The sequence below is a fragment of the Amaranthus tricolor genome, chromosome 4, assembly GCF_026212465.1.
Source record: "Amaranthus tricolor cultivar Red isolate AtriRed21 chromosome 4, ASM2621246v1, whole genome shotgun sequence".
Lineage (NCBI taxonomy): Eukaryota > Viridiplantae > Streptophyta > Magnoliopsida > Caryophyllales > Amaranthaceae > Amaranthus > Amaranthus tricolor.
The window spans coordinates 4,333,297-4,354,308 of record NC_080050.1 but is presented as its reverse complement, the minus strand read 5'-3'; the positions used below and the strand labels follow the sequence as shown (position 1 = coordinate 4,354,308).

The 21,012-nt window shown below is 37.0% G+C and overlaps 1 protein-coding gene across 1 annotated transcript; it reads left to right on the top strand.

Annotated features, from left to right (window-relative positions):
* The first annotated feature begins 15,676 nt into the window (after positions 1-15,676).
* LOC130810370 (polyadenylate-binding protein RBP47-like) lies at positions 15,677-20,750 on the top strand. The gene is made up of 6 exons (XM_057676402.1): positions 15,677-16,530; positions 17,897-18,362; positions 18,992-19,059; positions 19,152-19,282; positions 19,376-19,472; positions 20,128-20,750. The coding sequence occupies exons 1-6, from the start codon at positions 15,967-15,969 to the stop codon at positions 20,299-20,301; spliced, it is 1,500 nt and encodes a 499-aa protein (XP_057532385.1). The 5' UTR covers positions 15,677-15,966; the 3' UTR covers positions 20,302-20,750.
* Positions 20,751-21,012: the final 262 nt, after the last annotated feature.

Below are 21,012 nucleotides of genomic sequence, written 5' to 3'. Positions count from 1 at the left end.
GTCAAATCACTATATGCACGTAATAGAATCCCTTGTCCCGGTGTTCCCTTCAAGTAGCTCACGACTCTAAGAGTTGCTTCCCAATGCTCAAGACGAGGTTCTTGCATGAATTGGGACAAAATATGAACGCAGTACGCCAAATCTGGACGTGTGATAGTAAGATATATGAGTCGACTGACTAAACGACGATAAGATTCAGGATCCACAAGAAGTCCTCCACTAGTAAGCCCAAGCTTGTGATTTTGTTCAGTGGGAAACCACTCGGCTTGGCTCCTAACAAGCCTTCAGAAATAATGTCCAAAGTATACTTGCGTTGACACAGAAACAAACCTGAAGAACTTCGGGTTACTTCAATACCCAAAAAATACTTCAAAGAACCAGAATCTTTTCATTTTAAAACAATCACTAAGATTAGATTTGAAAGCAGCAAGTGCAGCGGAATCATTCCCAGAAACAATGAGATCATCAACATAAACTAATATTTTTGTTTGAACATTGGTATTAGTAAATGTTAAAAGAGAGTAATTAGAATAAGATTGATGAAAGCCATACTCTTTCAAAGCGGAGACTAATTTTGCAAACTAGCACCGAGGAGCTTGTTTCAAACCATACAAAGACTTACGCAATCTGCATACTAAGAAGGATCAGGACTCTTGAAACCAAGAAGTAACTTCATGTAGATTTCTTCATCAAGGTCACCGTGCAAAAAGGTATTGTGAACATCCATTTGATGAAGTTCCCAATTTTTGAAAGTCGCAATAGAAAGAAATGTGCGTACACTGGTCATTTTAGCAACCAGAGAAAATGTTTCAGTATAATCCATTCCGGCTTGTTGATGATTTCCCAACACATCTAGTCAAGATTTTAAACGCTCAACTTCACCATTAGACAAAAGTTTAGTCTTATAAACCCATTGACTGCCAAGAGCACGTTTATGTGTAGGAAGTTGCTCCAAAGTCCACGTGCCATTATCTTCTAAGGCTTGAATTTCTTCCTTCATCGACTTTCTCCAACCACCAATTTTCATGGCTTCTTTGAATGCTTTTTGGATCTTCACTTATAACAATAGCAGCAAGAAAATGTCGATAATTCACAGAAAAATTGCCACAATTTATATAATGTGTTAAAGGATAAGGAGTACCTGAGGAGCAATTAGAAGACGGAATAGAGTGAGATGGACTGCTAGCAACAACTGTGTGTGTCACAAAATCCCAAAGTAAAACAAATGGAATTTTATCTCGAAAACCACGCCCCATGTTATCGAAGTGTTGTCGGGCTACTAGATTAGGAACATTCTTTTATTGTTCCAGCAGGTCAGTAGAGGTAGAAATGTTAGGGGATGAAGCTTGATCAAATTGTTGCTGGGTGTGTTGGTGTTCCAGTCCAATAGGAACATCATTGTCGGCAGGCTGGACGATGTGCTCTTGTTGCATGGAGCCTAGTTATCTACAAGGTAAAATATCAACTTCCCCCAAATGATTATATGGAAAAACATCTTCTACAGACTTAACATCGTGAGAATCAAAAATTTCTTTTGTATCAAGATCAAACAACTTCAATTCCACCATTTTTTTCCAAAAGGATAACCTAAAAACACACACTTACGACTCCGACTAGCGAACTTGTCCCCCTTCGTCTTTTGATTATGGGAAAAACGTAAGCAACCAAAGGTACGAATAGCAGCAAATGAGGGAGGTTTATTAAAAAGAATTTCAAAAGGCGCTTTATTTTGCAACAGAGGAGTAGGAGTTCTATTTATCAAATGAGTGGCAGCTAAAACACATTATCCCCAAAAGTAAACAGGATACCGAGCTTGAAACCGTAAATCTCTACTTACATTCAAAATATGCTGGTGTTTCCATTCAACCTTTCTATTTTGTTGCGGAGTACCCACACAAGAAGATTGAAACAAGATATCGGTATTCGCAAAATAATCAAACAAGCAGTTAAGTTCGGTGCCATTGTCACTTTGGACAATTTTAATAGTTTGAGAGAATTGTCTATCAATCATAACAACAAAAGAGATAAACCTTTGAAAAACTTATGTTTATCAATCAACAAATAAATCCAAATTGCTCGAGAAAAATCATCTACAATGGTAAAGAAATAGCGAGCTCCACATGATGAAACATGTCGATATGGATCCCTCAAATCACAATGTATTTTCTCAAAAATTCTAGAAGTTTAGTGTCACTTAACGGAAAATTATCTCTATGATGTTTAGCCCGCATACATATTTCACATGCTTTGTCTAAAAAATCTTCATTACTAACATGAGGAAGTAACTTAACCACTTTCTCGGAGGGATGTCCCATTCTCCTATGCCATAACTCCAAACTTGATGTTGACCCAATTGCTGACACACGTTGCACCAAGTCGAGTTTGCTAAAATGATACAGTCCATCCTTTCTAACTCCCGTTCCAATCAGCTCCTTCATGTGGTCCTATATAGCACACATATAAGAGTTAAAGTGGACAACAACAGTCAATTGATCATTTAATTGTGACACGGAAATCAAATTGCAATGCAGATTTGAGACAAAAAGCACACTAGTTAGAGTGATTTTTTCGGATAGATAAACAGAGCCCTCTAAAGTAGGAATCACATTTTCACCATTTGGGAAACCTACTGGACATTAAAAGTCATGAGCATCAAATAACAAAGATTTATTTCCTGTAACATGATGTATTTCTCCCGTATCAATAATCCACGAGGTAGTTACAAACTTACCATTGAGACGATTATCGGGAACTTTTGCATTACCAAGGAAATGAGAAAGAGCCCTCCATTGTTCTGGTGTGAAGATTTGTCCAAAAGCAGCATGTGAGGTGCTGACTGTTAACGAAGTGGTGGCTGCTGCAGCGTAGGAACCCACTGAACCCACTGTGCACTGTTGGTCAAGACAGCATTTGTGCGTGGTCCATCACGGCCATGCCCAACTAAAGATCCCTTCTTGCCTTCAAACAAACCCTTGGGATAACCAACAAGTTCATAGCAGCGAGTTACATCATGCCCATTCTTTTTGCAATGACTACACACCAAAAGAAAATAACAGTTGGAAGTTTCATGGCCTGGTTTACTGGTTTGTCTGATGATCCACACCCTCTATCTGTCCCGATACGAACAACAAAATTAACCACTTGTGGTGGTGCTGCCTTCTCGCGATCAAGCCCCCTCACAAGTTCATCTTAAGACACTTGTTGATGGGCTTTATTCAAAGTAGGTAAAGGGTCTTGAGACAGAATATTGGACCTTGTTTGAGCATAATATTCAGAGCAAAGACCAAGCAAGAACTGTTGTAATTTATCATCCTTACGTCGCTTGTCATGTTGACGACCAATATTACAAGTGCAATTTCCACATTTACATGTAATTAAAGGTTCAAGCTTAGCAAGATCATCCCACAAAACTTTCAATTTACCAAAATAAAGAGCAACCGACATATTTTTTGTTTGCTCACAATTATTAATTTGTGCTTTCAAATGTTGAATACGAGGACCATTTACTACAAAAAATCTTTCATGCAAGTCATCCCATAACCACTTAGCATTATCATAATTAGAAAGCAAAGATTTTACCTCCGGATGGATTGCATTCATTAGCCATGAAACAAGCATACACTGTATCACAACCCAATCGTCCCTTGTTCTAGGCGGTACAAAACTTGTAATAGTACCATTGACGAACCCGAACTTTCTTCATGACGAAAGAGCTACATATATGGCATGAGCCCATGTATCAAAATTATCGAGTTTGAGACGCACCAGTGTAATAAAGTCATCGGGCTTATCATTAGCTCCAAGAAAAAATGGTGAATTGATTTTAATTTTTGGTGGTGGAGGAGGTGTTTCTCCTTCAACCATGATGATTTTTTAATAATGGTAAAGAAGGTCTGATACCATGACAAAGTATGAAATAAAGAATACTTTGCTGTGTCTTATTTCATGAAACATTTGAGTAATATATTACAAGACAAGGTTTTAAATACGAGGAAACTACCTAAAATATACACCTAGATATATGGAAAAATCTCAAATATTCCCAATCAAAGATATATCTCTAAGAAAGCTCTTAACTATGCCTAATATATCGCAATAATAGCAATATTGGAAAGCAGTTCACCAATTATACAGTTACATCATAATAAGCAATTAATATTAGGCAGTTATCATATTAGGCAGTTATTCTTAAGTCAGTTACCATAATCAAATAGATGCTCATGTATATATGTAATATGATAAGAGGAAATGAATGAAATAATAAGAACCAGAATCTTTCAAAACAAAAGTCCAGAAATCATCAAATCTTCAAGCAAAATAAAAATTATTACCAAAATAAAAATGAAAAAAAATAGAATCATACAATTTAACAAAAAATTGTAAAATTCCACATATCTTTTTAATAATGAATTGCCATATAGAATAATTATTACTAAAATTAACATAAACTTATTTCTTAATATATGAGTAGTATATCACCATAAAATATGTTGTTTTAAATTTTCTTGAAATATTATTTTGAATTTAAAAGTTACATAAAATTTTCAATTATTTTCTTAAAATATAAAAGTATATTTTTTTTTTATGTTGAAGGATTTGTGAATACACAAGGTTTCTTCATTAAAATTTTAATTTTTAAATATTTCATTAAGAAGCAAAAGATACATGGCGATCGAAAATTATTTTGAGCATGATAAAAAATTATTATGATAATGTTGTTGGGAACATATGTTATAGTTTAAAATTCTCTATCTATTTTATAAAAAAATATTATAATTTATGTTGAGAAAAGTGGCGATATAATACACACACTTTCTCCCTTTGTGTTGTTAGATGAGCAAAAATAACCAATCCAATCAAACAAATAATAATAATCCCACAATCAAGCGCAATAAAGTAAAAATGCGGAAAGTAAAGCACACACGATATTTACGTGGAAAACCCAATGCGGGAAAAAACCACGGGACCGTAAGTGGTACCACACTCTTCCACTAATCACCAATAAAATTAATGGGTACAACCAAAATCCTCTCTAGACAATACTAGAGGTAATACAAACACCAAACAACCCTAAAACATCACTCAAAAGTGGTAAAATAACAATTAGGGTAAAATTAGGGCAAAATACAAATTACCCACTTACAGTGCACCAAATGACAATCCAACTGTTGAATATGTAGATTGGGTAGGCAGGAACAACGTGTCAAAATTTGACGAAAATCGGAGTACGAATGGTCTTTGATCGGATCGCCGAAAATCACGCACGATACTCCTCTCTCCTCGCTCCTGTTTCTGGTTTTTTGTTTTTCTTGTGCGTGTATTGTGTTTTCACAATTCACATATATATTACTTCCTTTTCCTTTTTTTTTATTAATAATAATAATATTATTATTAGCCCATTATTATTAAGCCCATAATTAAATATATTAATTGGGCCTTCCTCCAAGTGGGAGGGAATAACCCAACAAATCTCCCCCTCACTCCAACTTGGGGGATATGACAAGTCCCGCTTTCAAACGGCACACCTCTAACTTGTCTCTTGGAAGGATCTTCGTCAACATATCCGATCCATTTTCATGAATACTGATCTTCACAAGCTCAAATATTTTTTCTTCTATCTGATCTCGAATCCAATGATACCTCCTTCGTATATGTTTCGTTCGACCATGATAGGTAGCATTCTTAGCTAGGTGAATGGCACTCTGACAATCACAATGTAACAAATAATCGTCTTGCTCTAAACCCAACTCCTCAAGGAAGTCCCTCATCCACACTAACTCTTTACCAGCTTCAACAGCTGTCACATACTCTGACTCAGTAGTCGATAGAGCAACACATTTTTGCAATTTAGATTGCCAAGAAACAGCTCCCCCTGCAAACGTCATCATATAACCAGAAGTAGACTTACTAGAATCAATATCACCTGACATATCAGCATCTGTGTAACCATCCAACACAGGTTCGCCAGGACCAAAACATAAACTTACTCTAGAAGTACCCCTGAGATACCTTAGAATCCACTTAACTGCTGCCCAATGCTCCTTTCCAGGATTAGACATAAACCTGCTAACTACCCCAACAGCATGAGCTATATCAGGCCTAGTACATACCATAGTTACATCAAACTACCTACAGCGGATGAATAAGGCATATTTTTCATCTTCTTCTTATCTTCATCTGTTGTAGGACATTGTTTGGAACTCAATTTCATATGCACTGGCAGTGGAGAACACACAGGCTTAGCATTGTTCATATTGAACCTTTTCAGCACCTTTTCAATGTATTTCTCTTATGATATCCACAATTTCTTATTTTTCCTATCACGAGAAATACGCATGCCTAAAATTTGTTTTGCAGGGCCAAGGTCCTTCATAGCAAAGGACTTGCTCAAACTAGCCTTTAAGTCAACAATCTTATTGGAATCACGACCAACAATCAACATATCATCAACATATAACAAGAGAATGAGAAAGTCACCTTCAGCAAAATTCTTCACAAACACGCATTGATCAGCATATGTCTTGTGGAAGTCATTATCAACCATGAATGACTCAAATTTCTTGTACCATTGCCGAGGCGCTTGCTTGAGACCATACAAACTCTTCTTTAAGCGACACACAAGCTTCTCCTTTCCCTTGACCTCGAAGCCTTCAGGTTGCTCCATGTAAATTTCCTCCTTTAGGTCACCATGGAGGAAAGCAGTCTTCACATCAAGTTGCTCAATCTCCAAATTCATGCTGGCAGCCAAACTAAGTACAACTCTGATTGAAGACATCTTCACCACTGGAGAGAAAATTTCATCAAAATCAATCCCCTTCTTCTGTTCATAGCCTCGCACAAGAATCCTAGCCTTGAACCTAGGTGGTTGACCATCCTCTCCGTGCTTCAACTTAAACACCCATTTATTCTTGAGTGCTCGTTTGCCGTTAGGCAACTTTACCAGATCATAAGTGTGATTCTCATGCAAGGAATTCATCTCATCTTGCATGGCATTATACCACTCCTTACTTTTCTCATGTGACATAGCCTCCTGAAAGTCTTCTGGCTCTCCCCCATCAGTTAGTAACACAAACTCTGTAGTAGGATACCTCATAGAAGGACGTGGTCCTCTAGTAGATCTTCTCACATCATCAGGCTGTGGTTGCGGTTCAACAACTGGAGGCTCAACTTCAGGTTGATCATCATGACCATCATCACCAATATTGTCATCATCATCCTGAATATCTCCCCCTTCAACTCTAGGAGTCATCTGCGGTAAGACTGGATCAAAATTGATTGGAGTATGAGAGGATGTTTGTTGCTTTGGCTTTTCAATATCTTCAATAGTCTGATCTTCAAAGAACACAACATCTCTACTTCTAAGAACTTTCCTATCTACTGGATCCCATAACTTGTACCCAAGAGCATCTTCAGAGTACCCCAAAAATATACACTGCTTTGTCTTCTTATATAACTTGGATCTCTCATCTCTAGGAATGTGAACAAAAGCACGACATCCAAATACCCTCAAGTGCTTGTAGGAGACATCTTTACCGGTCCAAACTTTCTGAGGAACATCACCATCAAGAGGATTTGAAGGTGAAAGGTTAATCAAGTACACAGCTGTAACCAATGCCTCTGCCCAGAAAGACTTGGACAACTTTGCATGAGAGAGCATACATCGAATTCTTTCTTCAATTGTTCTGTTCATCCTCTCTGCAACTCCGTTCAATTGAGGTGTCTTTGGAACTGTTTTCTCAAGCTTGATGCCTTGACCCTTGCAGTAGCTTTCAAATGGGCCTCTGTACTCACCACCATTATCAGCTCTCATGACCTTGAGCTTTCTACCAGTTTCTCGCTCAACTCTAGCCTGAAACTCCTTGAAAGCAGAGAGTACCTGATCCTTGGTTTTCAACACAGTAACCCACACTTTTCGAGAATAATCATCAATAAAAGAAACAAAGTAAAGAGCACCACTATGGGATTTAGCATCCATAGAACATACATCAGTGTGGACAAGATCAAGAGGATACTTTCTCCTAGATGGAGGGCGAGAATGAAAAGCAACCCTATGTTGTTTACCAGCTAAACAATCAACACAGGATCTAAGAGACATACCTGAGACATCAGGGAGATATTGCTTCTTAAAGAGCATCTGCATACCTTTCTCACTCATATGGCCAAGTCTATTATGCCATAACTCACTAGAACATTCATCTGCAACATTTACCTCATCCGCGCAAACCTTCGCTTACATCATATAAAGAGAACCTTGCTTCTTACCTCGGGCTGCTATAAGATTCCCCTTGCAGAGCTTCCACTTACCATCATTGAAGTGGCTGAAGTAACCCTCTTCATCAAGTTTACCTATAGAAATAAGATTCAATCTGATATCAGGAACGTGTCTAACATTTCTCAAAATCAGCTTACAACCGGTGGAACTTTCCAAGTAAATAGTGCCTTTGTCGACAACCCTGGATGACCCATCATTCCCCATTCTAACACTACCAAAATCACCACTAGTGTAGGACGAGAAATAGTCTTGATGCGAAGTAAGATGATACGAAGCACCCGAATCAATCACCCAATTGCAGTCATCACCAGCTACATTCAAACACTCTTTATCACCAATGAAGAGCAAATCATCATCACTGATTGCTAGAGCTGTAGTATTTTTCTCTTCAGACTTCGACTCAGATGAATCACCCTTTCTATCTTTTGACTTGTCTCTTTTCATCTTTCTGCAGAACCTCTTAATATGTCCCGGCTTGTCGCAGTAATGACAAATAATTCTACCCTTGGATTTAGACTTGTCTCTGGAATTGTCTCTACCTCGAGAAGGTCGATTTTTGCTTCTTCCCCTATTAGACTCTTGTGCAACATAATGAGCTTCAGAATGATTGGAGGAACCCATCTCCTTTCTCCTAGTCTCTTCATTCAGCAGACTAGCTTTGACACTCTCCATTGTCAACTTACCATCAGGAGCAGAATTGCTAAGTGATACAAATAGTGTGTCCCAACTATCCGGCAATGAGGAAAGTAGTAATAGTGCCTGCAACTCATCATCTAAGGACATTTTCACTGCAGACAATTGATTAATCAAACCTTGAAAATCATTCAAATGTACTACCATGCTATTACCATCGTGAAATTCTAACTTTACCAATTTTCTCATCAATGACGCTTTACTTAAGGCGTTCTTCCTCTCATACATAGCCTCAAGTTTCATCCACAATTCATACGCATTCGTGTCATTGGAAATATGTTGGAGCACACTAACATCAACAAATTGTCTAATGGTTCCTACCGCTTTCCGATTCAAAATTTTCCATTTACTTTCATCTTGACCAGTGGGCGTAGACTCATTTAAGATTGGTTCATACAAATCTTTCACATAAAGAATATCTTCCATCTTAGTTTTCCACACAACGTAGTTGGTAGAGTCCAAATAAATCATACCGTGCATACTAGATTTATCATCCATCATAAACCAACACAAGAGTATCACCCAAGAAAATATAAACCAAGCTCTTGATACCACTATGTTGAGAAAAATGGCGATATAATACACACACTTTCTCCCTTTGTGTTGTTAGATGAGCAAAAATAACCAATCCAATCAAACAAATAATAATAATCCCACAATCAAGCGCAATAAAGTAAAAATGCGGAAAGTAAAGCACACACGATATTTACGTGGAAAACCCAATGCGGGAAAAAACCACGGGACCGTAAGTGGTACCACACTCTTCCACTAATCACCAATAAAATTAATGGGTACAACCAAAATCCTCTCTAGACAATACTAGAGGTAATACAAACACCAAACAACCCTAAAACATCACTCAAAAGTGGTAAAATAACAATTAGGGTAAAATTAGGGCAAAATACAAATTACCCACTTACAGTGCACCAAATGACAATCCAACTGTTGAATATGTAGATTGGGTAGGCAGGAACAACGTGTCAAAATTTGACGAAAATCGGAGTACGAATGGTCTTTGATCGGATCGCCGAAAATCACGCACGATACTCCTCTCTCCTCGCTCCTGTTTCTGGTTTTTTGTTTTTCTTGTGCGTGTATTGTGTTTTCACAATTCACATATATATTACTTCCTTTTCCTTTTTTTTTTATTAATAATAATAATATTATTATTAGCCCATTATTATTAAGCCCATAATTAAATATATTAATTGGGCCTTCCTCCAAGTGGGAGGGAATAACCCAACAAATCTCCCCCTCACTCCAACTTGGGGGATATGACAAGTCCCGCTTTCAAACGGCACACCTCTAACTTGTCTCTTGGAAGGATCTTCGTCAACATATCCGATCCATTTTCATGAATACTGATCTTCACAAGCTCAAATATTTTTTCTTCTATCTGATCTCGAATCCAATGATACCTCCTTCGTATATGTTTCGTTCGACCATGATAGGTAGCATTCTTAGCTAGGTGAATGGCACTCTGACAATCACAATGTAACAAATAATCGTCTTGCTCTAAACCCAACTCCTCAAGGAAGTCCCTCATCCACACTAACTCTTTACCAGCTTCAACAGCTGTCACATACTCTGACTCAGTAGTCGATAGAGCAACACATTTTTGCAATTTAGATTGCCAAGAAACAGCTCCCCCTGCAAACGTCATCATATAACCAGAAGTAGACTTACTAGAATCAATATCACCTGACATATCAGCATCTGTGTAACCATCCAACACAGGTTCGCCAGGACCAAAACATAAACTTACTCTAGAAGTACCCCTGAGATACCTTAGAATCCACTTAACTGCTGCCCAATGCTCCTTTCCAGGATTAGACATAAACCTGCTAACTACCCCAACAGCATGAGCTATATCAGGCCTAGTACATACCATAGTTACATCAAACTACCTACAGCGGATGAATAAGGCATATTTTTCATCTTCTTCTTATCTTCATCTGTTGTAGGACATTGTTTGGAACTCAATTTCATATGCACTGGCAGTGGAGAACACACAGGCTTAGCATTGTTCATATTGAACCTTTTCAGCACCTTTTCAATGTATTTCTCTTATGATATCCACAATTTCTTATTTTTCCTATCACGAGAAATACGCATGCCTAAAATTTGTTTTGCAGGGCCAAGGTCCTTCATAGCAAAGGACTTGCTCAAACTAGCCTTTAAGTCAACAATCTTATTGGAATCACGACCAACAATCAACATATCATCAACATATAACAAGAGAATGAGAAAGTCACCTTCAGCAAAATTCTTCACAAACACGCATTGATCAGCATATGTCTTGTGGAAGTCATTATCAACCATGAATGACTCAAATTTCTTGTACCATTGCCGAGGCGCTTGCTTGAGACCATACAAACTCTTCTTTAAGCGACACACAAGCTTCTCCTTTCCCTTGACCTCGAAGCCTTCAGGTTGCTCCATGTAAATTTCCTCCTTTAGGTCACCATGGAGGAAAGCAGTCTTCACATCAAGTTGCTCAATCTCCAAATTCATGCTGGCAGCCAAACTAAGTACAACTCTGATTGAAGACATCTTCACCACTGGAGAGAAAATTTCATCAAAATCAATCCCCTTCTTCTGTTCATAGCCTCGCACAAGAATCCTAGCCTTGAACCTAGGTGGTTGACCATCCTCTCCGTGCTTCAACTTAAACACCCATTTATTCTTGAGTGCTCGTTTGCCGTTAGGCAACTTTACCAGATCATAAGTGTGATTCTCATGCAAGGAATTCATCTCATCTTGCATGGCATTATACCACTCCTTACTTTTCTCATGTGACATAGCCTCCTGAAAGTCTTCTGGCTCTCCCCCATCAGTTAGTAACACAAACTCTGTAGTAGGATACCTCATAGAAGGACGTGGTCCTCTAGTAGATCTTCTCACATCATCAGGCTGTGGTTGCGGTTCAACAACTGGAGGCTCAACTTCAGGTTGATCATCATGACCATCATCACCAATATTGTCATCATCATCCTGAATATCTCCCCCTTCAACTCTAGGAGTCATCTGCGGTAAGACTGGATCAAAATTGATTGGAGTATGAGAGGATGTTTGTTGCTTTGGCTTTTCAATATCTTCAATAGTCTGATCTTCAAAGAACACAACATCTCTACTTCTAAGAACTTTCCTATCTACTGGATCCCATAACTTGTACCCAAGAGCATCTTCAGAGTACCCCAAAAATATACACTGCTTTGTCTTCTTATCTAACTTGGATCTCTCATCTCTAGGAATGTGAACAAAAGCACGACATCCAAATACCCTCAAGTGCTTGTAGGAGACATCTTTACCGGTCCAAACTTTCTGAGGAACATCACCATCAAGAGGATTTGAAGGTGAAAGGTTAATCAAGTACACAGCTGTAACCAATGCCTCTGCCCAGAAAGACTTGGACAACTTTGCATGAGAGAGCATACATCGAATTCTTTCTTCAATTGTTCTGTTCATCCTCTCTGCAACTCCGTTCAATTGAGGTGTCTTTGGAACTGTTTTCTCAAGCTTGATGCCTTGACCCTTGCAGTAGCTTTCAAATGGGCCTCTGTACTCACCACCATTATCAGCTCTCATGACCTTGAGCTTTCTACCAGTTTCTCGCTCAACTCTAGCCTGAAACTCCTTGAAAGCAGAGAGTACCTGATCCTTGGTTTTCAACACAGTAACCCACACTTTTCGAGAATAATCATCAATAAAAGAAACAAAGTAAAGAGCACCACTATGGGATTTAGCATCCATAGAACATACATCAGTGTGGACAAGATCAAGAGGATACTTTCTCCTAGATGGAGGGCGAGAATGAAAAGCAACCCTATGTTGTTTACCAGCTAAACAATCAACACAGGATCTAAGAGACATACCTGAGACATCAGGGAGATATTGCTTCTTAAAGAGCATCTGCATACCTTTCTCACTCATATGGCCAAGTCTATTATGCCATAACTCACTAGAACATTCATCTGCAACATTTACCTCATCCGCGCAAACCTTCGCTTACATCATATAAAGAGAACCTTGCTTCTTACCTCGGGCTGCTATAAGATTCCCCTTGCAGAGCTTCCACTTACCATCATTGAAGTGGCTGAAGTAACCCTCTTCATCAAGTTTACCTATAGAAATAAGATTCAATCTGATATCAGGAACGTGTCTAACATTTCTCAAAATCAGCTTACAACCGGTGGAACTTTCCAAGTAAATAGTGCCTTTGTCGACAACCCTGGATGACCCATCATTCCCCATTCTAACACTACCAAAATCACCACTAGTGTAGGACGAGAAATAGTCTTGATGCGAAGTAAGATGATACGAAGCACCCGAATCAATCACCCAATTGCAGTCATCACCAGCTACATTCAAACACTCTTTATCACCAATGAAGAGCAAATCATCATCACTGATTGCTAGAGCTGTAGTATTTTTCTCTTCAGACTTCGACTCAGATGAATCACCCTTTCTATCTTTTGACTTGTCTCTTTTCATCTTTCTGCAGAACCTCTTAATATGTCCCGGCTTGTCGCAGTAATGACAAATAATTCTACCCTTGGATTTAGACTTGTCTCTGGAATTGTCTCTACCTCGAGAAGGTCGATTTTTGCTTCTTCCCCTATTAGACTCTTGTGCAACATAATGAGCTTCAGAATGATTGGAGGAACCCATCTCCTTTCTCCTAGTCTCTTCATTCAGCAGACTAGCTTTGACACTCTCCATTGTCAACTTACCATCAGGAGCAGAATTGCTAAGTAATACAAATAGTGTGTCCCAACTATCCGGCAATGAGGAAAGTAGTAATAGTGCCTGCAACTCATCATCTAAGGACATTTTCACTGCAGACAATTGATTAATCAAACCTTGAAAATCATTCAAATGTACTACCATGCTATTACCATCGTGAAATTCTAACTTTACCAATTTTCTCATCAATGACGCTTTACTTAAGGCGTTCTTCCTCTCATACATAGCCTCAAGTTTCATCCACAATTCATACGCATTCGTGTCATTGGAAATATGTTGGAGCACACTAACATCAACAAATTGTCTAATGGTTCCTACCGCTTTCCGATTCAAAATTTTCCATTTACTTTCATCTTGACCAGTGGGCGTAGACTCATTTAAGATTGGTTCATACAAATCTTTCACATAAAGAATATCTTCCATCTTAGTTTTCCACACAACGTAGTTGGTAGAGTCCAAATAAATCATACCGTGCATACTAGATTTATCATCCATCATAAACCAACACAAGAGTATCACCCAAGAAAATATAAACCAAGCTCTTGATACCACTATGTTGAGAAAAATGGCGATATAATACACACACTTTCTCCCTTTGTGTTGTTAGATGAGCAAAAATAACCAATCCAATCAAACAAATAATAATAATCCCACAATCAAGCGCAATAAAGTAAAAATGCGGAAAGTAAAGCACACACGATATTTACGTGGAAAACCCAATGCGGGAAAAAACCACGGGACCGTAAGTGGTACCACACTCTTCCACTAATCACCAATAAAATTAATGGGTACAACCAAAATCCTCTCTAGACAATACTAGAGGTAATACAAACACCAAACAACCCTAAAACATCACTCAAAAGTGGTAAAATAACAATTAGGGTAAAATTAGGGCAAAATACAAATTACCCACTTACAGTGCACCAAATGACAATCCAACTGTTGAATATGTAGATTGGGTAGGCAGGAACAACGTGTCAAAATTTGACGAAAATCGGAGTACGAATGGTCTTTGATCGGATCGCCGAAAATCACGCACGATACTCCTCTCTCCTCGCTCCTGTTTCTGGTTTTTTGTTTTTCTTGTGCGTGTATTGTGTTTTCACAATTCACAAATATATTACTTCCTTTTCCTTTTTTTTTTTTTATTAATAATAATAATATTATTATTAGCCCATTATTATTAAGCCCATAATTAAATATATTAATTGGGCCTTCCTCCAAATGAGAGGAAATAACCCAACAATTTATACCGATAACACGTAATAAATTTTTATATAAAATTTATGTTTATATATATTTTTATATTAATAATTTCGTGGAACGCGAGTTTTATAGTGATAAATTACGCGTAAAAGCTAGGTTTTTAAGGTAAAAATAACAGATTCAATTTGCAAACCCGAAAAGGATGACGGCTGAACTGCAGAGATTTTTGACCAACACTTCCTATACACTACAATTACAAACACATCAATCAATTAAAAAAATAACAGAGAACAGTAATACACGGAAAATTACCTGTTGTTTTTTTATTTATCTTTCTTTTAACCATTAGATCAATTTTTTATTTTTCGTATTATTGTGATTGTTATTACGACTCGTCTTGTTTAATGCCGTTTTATTATGAGACGAACCCATATAATTAGTCCATTTTTTAATTAATTAAGGTCATAGTAATCGTTTTAAGGTTATAAGTAATTACTATAAGACTATAAAAAGTAATTATTTTAAGTTTGTAAGTGATCATTTTAACGTTATAAGTTATCACTTTAACACAAAAAAATATATATCAGACCATTCTAATAAAAATAATCTCATCGTAACACCATCTCATTTAAAAATTAATGTTATTATTACTGTTTTCATTTGTTTTTCTTAACGATATATATTGAGAGATCAATTTATCAATATCTTTCCATTTTGTCTATTTAAAAAAAACATATAAATACGGGAATCCAACTAATTGGATTCAGCAATTTGAGAACATGCCACAACTGCAATTAAATCGGGCCGTACGATTAACGGCATAGATCCAACGAATCCAACGGCTACGAAAGGGACCGCGTTAGAGTAAGGGCAAAACCCAATTCCCCAAATAAATAACAAAAACCTTCATCTCTATCTTTAACCACCTTCCTAGCAGATAGCCTCCCTATTCTCCTTCTCCATTCCAAACCCTTTTCCGCCATTGTTATACCTCAAAAACTAACATATTTTACATATAAAAACAACCCATTATTAGACCCTTTTTCAAGATGCAATCATCCGGAAATTCCGCATCAGAAAACAATAACACTACCAACACCAATCAAGCGCCGCCGCCGCCGCCTTTGCAGCAGCAACAGCAACAACAACAACAACCAGTCGCCGCCGTCACCTCCGTCACCGCAGCTCATACAGGATCTGTATGGTTGCAATACCCAGCAGCGGCTTTGGTAATGCAGCATCAGATGATGGGGGCTCCTCAACCTTACCCACCGCCGCCACACTATATGGCGGCTTATCATCCTCATCACCCTTATATTCAACCACCACATCCACCCTCACATCATCATCATCAACAGAGAAATAATTTTCATCATCATCATAATAATAATAATAATAATAATAATAATAATCATAATAATAATAATAATCATAATAATAATAATAACCATCCTAATAATGGTAATGGTAATAACATCAATAATAATAATACTTATAATAATGGGAATAATAATGATGGGTCTAGTGAAGATAATAAAACTATTTGGGTCGGAGACCTTCACCATTGGATGGATGAGATTTATCTTAGCACATGTTTTGCTTCTGCCGGAGAGGTCTTTTTCTAATTTCTTTATAATTTAGATTCACGTATTTTAACTTTTGTTAGTGGGTTTTAATCTTTTTATGCTGAATTTTATTGGGTTTTTCTGATTGATTGATTGGTTGTAAATCTTGGTTGTTCTTCTTTACATTGTGGTTTTATGTTTATTCAATTTGATTTGTTATTGGATTTCGATTATTTTGTGTAAAATTCTTGGGTTTTGTTGATTGATTTTTGATTGATTGATTGTAAATCTGAGTGAGAAAACTAAGTCTGTAAATTGCAGCTTTTTGATTGCAGAATGCTTAATTTGGTTAGACAATTTGACAGCTTTTTACGAGTCGTTAGATTATAGATCTTGTGTGTTTAGTATCTTCTTGTTTGGGAGTACAATCAAATGTAGCTGTGCTTTATTCGGTTGATATTTGGAAGTATATATGTCAGGATTTGACCTTCAAAATGAGAAATAATTCTTCTATGTACGGATTTTATACTTATTTTTGATGCAATTCACAATAAAGGAAAAGTAATTATTTTGAGTTGAAAAATAATGTATTCCCTCTTTAAGCATATAAAAGAATGTTACCTATTAAGGAAATATGCTTTTATTTACTTACAATATATAGCACAATTAAATAACTTAAGCACTTGTAGAGTAGTCCATTTGAATCATTGGTAGGGTAGAGTTGGGTTCAAGACAAAGTGTTTAGAGTTGGGTGTTTAATTTATGGATATATTTCTTTCATTCTTCAGAGTTTGCACAAGTTGATCCCGAAAAAGCTTTCACATAAAATGGTGAAATGAGGCAAATTCAAAAGGAACGGAGTAGTATTGTGTATTAGTATGTATGTATATATGTAAATGTTAATATATCTTCGTTTCTATGCTTAAGGTATGTTTAGAGCCTGTTCAGTTTATTTTCGAGTTAGTTTAAATTCGACCCAATTGAACGCCTATACATATAAAGACTTTCACTCTTCACATGTTATAAGAACCTTGCAACCAACTTAATTCAATACTATGATTAATAATTTCACGACTTCACCATTGGGTGGATGAGATTTACTTTACCATAAATTGAACTTTTTCATCATTATTTGTGATAATTAATGGGATTATTTTAGTATAACCAATACATTTCAGTATTACAATTAAACATCTGTGTTGATATCATGAACATCTTATCTAAGATTTAGATTGGTCTTGGGAAATTAAATGTAGCAATATTCTTGAATTTAGTATGTTGTAGTACACATTTATCGAGTGCAATTAATGTAATTGATCATGTAAAAGCAACTGATAACAACATTGTTGTGAGCAACCATTGATGCAAATCCTTTGTTCTTATGACTTAATGCCATTTACTTGATTATATGCAGATAGCATCAGTTAAGGTTATCCGCAATAAACAGACGGGTGCCTCAGAAGGATACGGATTTGTCGAGTTTCTGACTCATGCCATTGCAGAGAAGGTGCTGCAGACTTACGCAGGCGTCATGATGCCCAACGCAGAGCAGCCATTTCGTTTGAACTGGGCGACTTTTAGTATGGGTGATAAGCGGGCAGATAATGGTTCTGATCTTTCTATCTTTGTGGGTGATTTAGCAGCAGATGTGACTGATACTATGTTGCATGAACTGTTTGCAAATAAGTATCCCTCTGTTAAGGCTGCAAAGGTTGTGATCGATGCTAATACTGGTCGATCCAAAGGCTATGGTTTTGTGAGATTTGGGGATGATGGTGAGAGGACGCAAGCAATGGCTGAAATGAATGGTGTCTATTGCTCTACTAGGCCTATGCGCATTGGCCCAGCTACCCCTCGGAAATCTCTAGGATATCAACAAGGTAACTGTCAAGGAACCAACTCAACCAAAAACTTAAGTTAATGGTTGAGGCCCCAAGATATGTTATATACTCTAATAGTAACTACACTGATAATTTTGATGGAATGTGCCACATTTCATCCTCAACAAGGTTTAATGTTTTCATCCTCAAATAAGTTTAATGGTTATGCTTGTTTTACTTCAATTATCTTATTTTTTTCCTAAAATTCACTCCAATGTGATAAATTTGTTATTGGCTTGCACATAGCGAGACTCACCAGAGAGAAGAGTTGACTGTATATAGACCTGATGAGTTTCCATCATAAAATCAATTGGTATTAGGAGGAGTAGCCCATCAACTATATATGTTAGTCAATCTCTCTCTAATTTTTTGATGTGAAATCACATGTGGGTATTTCCAACACATTATATTACCATTTGGAGAAATAGTTTAGGTGGGAGAAATTATGACAAAAGAACTTATTCATTATCAAAATCGTTTCATCACCATAGGAATAATATGATATATTTTAGGAAAATTTACACTATAAATCATTCTCATTACCTCAATTTAGTACCAACAACCAAACAATCCATTAGTCATAAGGTGAAGTTACTGAAGTGTTATGCCAATAATGTGTTGTTGGCTAGGTGGATACGGATCGAATGGCAATGGTGGACAAGGCTCACAATCTGATGGAGATTCATCAAACACAACGGTGAGTGAGTTATAAGACATATTATATATACTTTGAGGAAGTTAAAGATCAGTTGATGCTAATATTATGTTTGTTTACATATATATATATAGATATTTGTTGGAGGGCTTGATCCAAGTGTAGCAGATGAAGATCTTAGACAACCATTTTCCCAATATGGGGATATTGTTTCTGTTAAAATCCCTGTGGGAAAAGGGTGTGGGTTCGTCCAATTTGCAAACAGGTATGAAGTATGTTTTAGATCTATCATCATCTCAAATTGAATCATAGATTGCATTGGTGAAATAACTAATCATAATGTATTGTACACTTGCAGAGGTAATGCTGAGGAGGCTTTAAACAACTTGAATGGAACAGTAATTGGGAAGCAAACAGTACGCCTCTCATGGGGCCGTAATCCAGCTAATAAACAGGCATTGCATACTCACTTCATTCTACCTATTTCTTTCTTTCTATTTATGATTTTGCATTTCTTTGTTTTCTTAAGGGGTCATGTTGGGTGATGCTAGAGTCTTATTGATGACCAGGGTGCGGTCTGATCAACAACACCATTGACCAAACTCGACTCGATTCTGTTAGAGATATATTCTGAGGCCTTAACTATTAGCTTAAGCTTTTGGTTGAACTAGTTCCATGACAAAAAGGTCATGAAGTCGAATCTCAACCACCCCTCAAATTCAGGTGGAATATTTAACCTCTTGTGTGACGGAGCGTGTTAGAGTATATAACTTATCGTGAGGCCTCAACCATCGGCTTAAGTTTTGAGATTTAATTTTTAAGATGATATAAGGGCTTGATCTATTTAAATCGGGTGGGTCATGGGCTTTTAACGGGACCTCACACTATTCAATAACTCTACCCATGACCATGATGGGTGAGATTCGAGCCTTATCAAGTAAGAGAAAATTTTGTATAAACTTGGTTCACACAACCGTAAAAAATATCAAAATAGTATGAACCAAGTCTATTACGTCAAGTTAGGGTGCTTAGAGATATTTTCATTGTCGTTATGCGCCAATAACTAGGCCAAGAGATCATTAGGACTAAGGTTATTGTTTATAAATGCAGTCAAGAGGAGGTGACTATGGAAATCAGTGGAATGGAGGGTACTATGGAGGACCCATCTACGATGGTGGTTATGGTTACGTACCTCACCCTCACGACCCCATGTACGCTGCTGCGGCTGCTGCTGCCGCCTACGGTGCCTACCCCATGTATGGAAACCAACAACAAGTTAGCTAAAGAACGAAGATCCAAAGATCGAAATCAGAGTTTAGACAAGTAGTTGATGAGGAGAAGATAGCCTCAGCAATACACACTACCTAAGCCAATATTGTTTCATTCTTTGTAGTGTGATTTTGTTGTCTTTCTATTGTATGGAACCCCTAGCTAGCTCTTAGCTCACCCTCCTAAAGTGGAGTGGAACTGAATTTTGATAACTCCCTATCTAGTTTTATTACTAAGTTCTTTTTTTTTTTAGACATTCATTATAAGGGACAAATTAAATGGAATTGGGGAACTTGCTCCTTTAGAATATATTTGTGTGTGCTATTTATGCCTTTTGTTTATTTTGGGTTATTTAATTTTCAATAATTGTTGTATGAGACGGTCCCACTGAAACACATGTCTTATGTATGTGTTAAATAGCTAATTCAATAAATATTATGAGAATATAAGCTTCTTATTTGAGATTTTCTTATCGAGAGACGGTCTCTCACAAGAATATTACAACAGTCAACAAGTCTTTTTTTGCAAAAATGTTATTAACATTGAAAGGTTGACCTAGATATCCATTATTTATGTTTAGAGTACCATATGTGAGATATTTTTTTCTTTTGTTGTGGAGGTCATGCATGATAATAGATTTTTGACTTGGCTGAGACTATTTATGATTTCAAGATTGTTTGAATCTTAATTTTAAGGTTATAGGTTTGAATCTTATTAAAGATGATT

Bases quoted from the DNA above. Each gene is read 5' to 3' on its own strand.
- LOC130810370 (XM_057676402.1), top strand. From the start codon at position 15,967: ATGCAATCATCCGGAAATTCCGCATCAGAAAACAATAACACTACCAAC. The intron at 18,363-18,991 runs GTAACTGTCAAG...GTTGTTGGCTAG, and splicing joins ATCTCTAGGATATCAACAAG to GTGGATACGGATCGAATGGC. The intron at 19,060-19,151 runs GTGAGTGAGTTA...ATATATATATAG, and splicing joins GAGATTCATCAAACACAACG to ATATTTGTTGGAGGGCTTGA.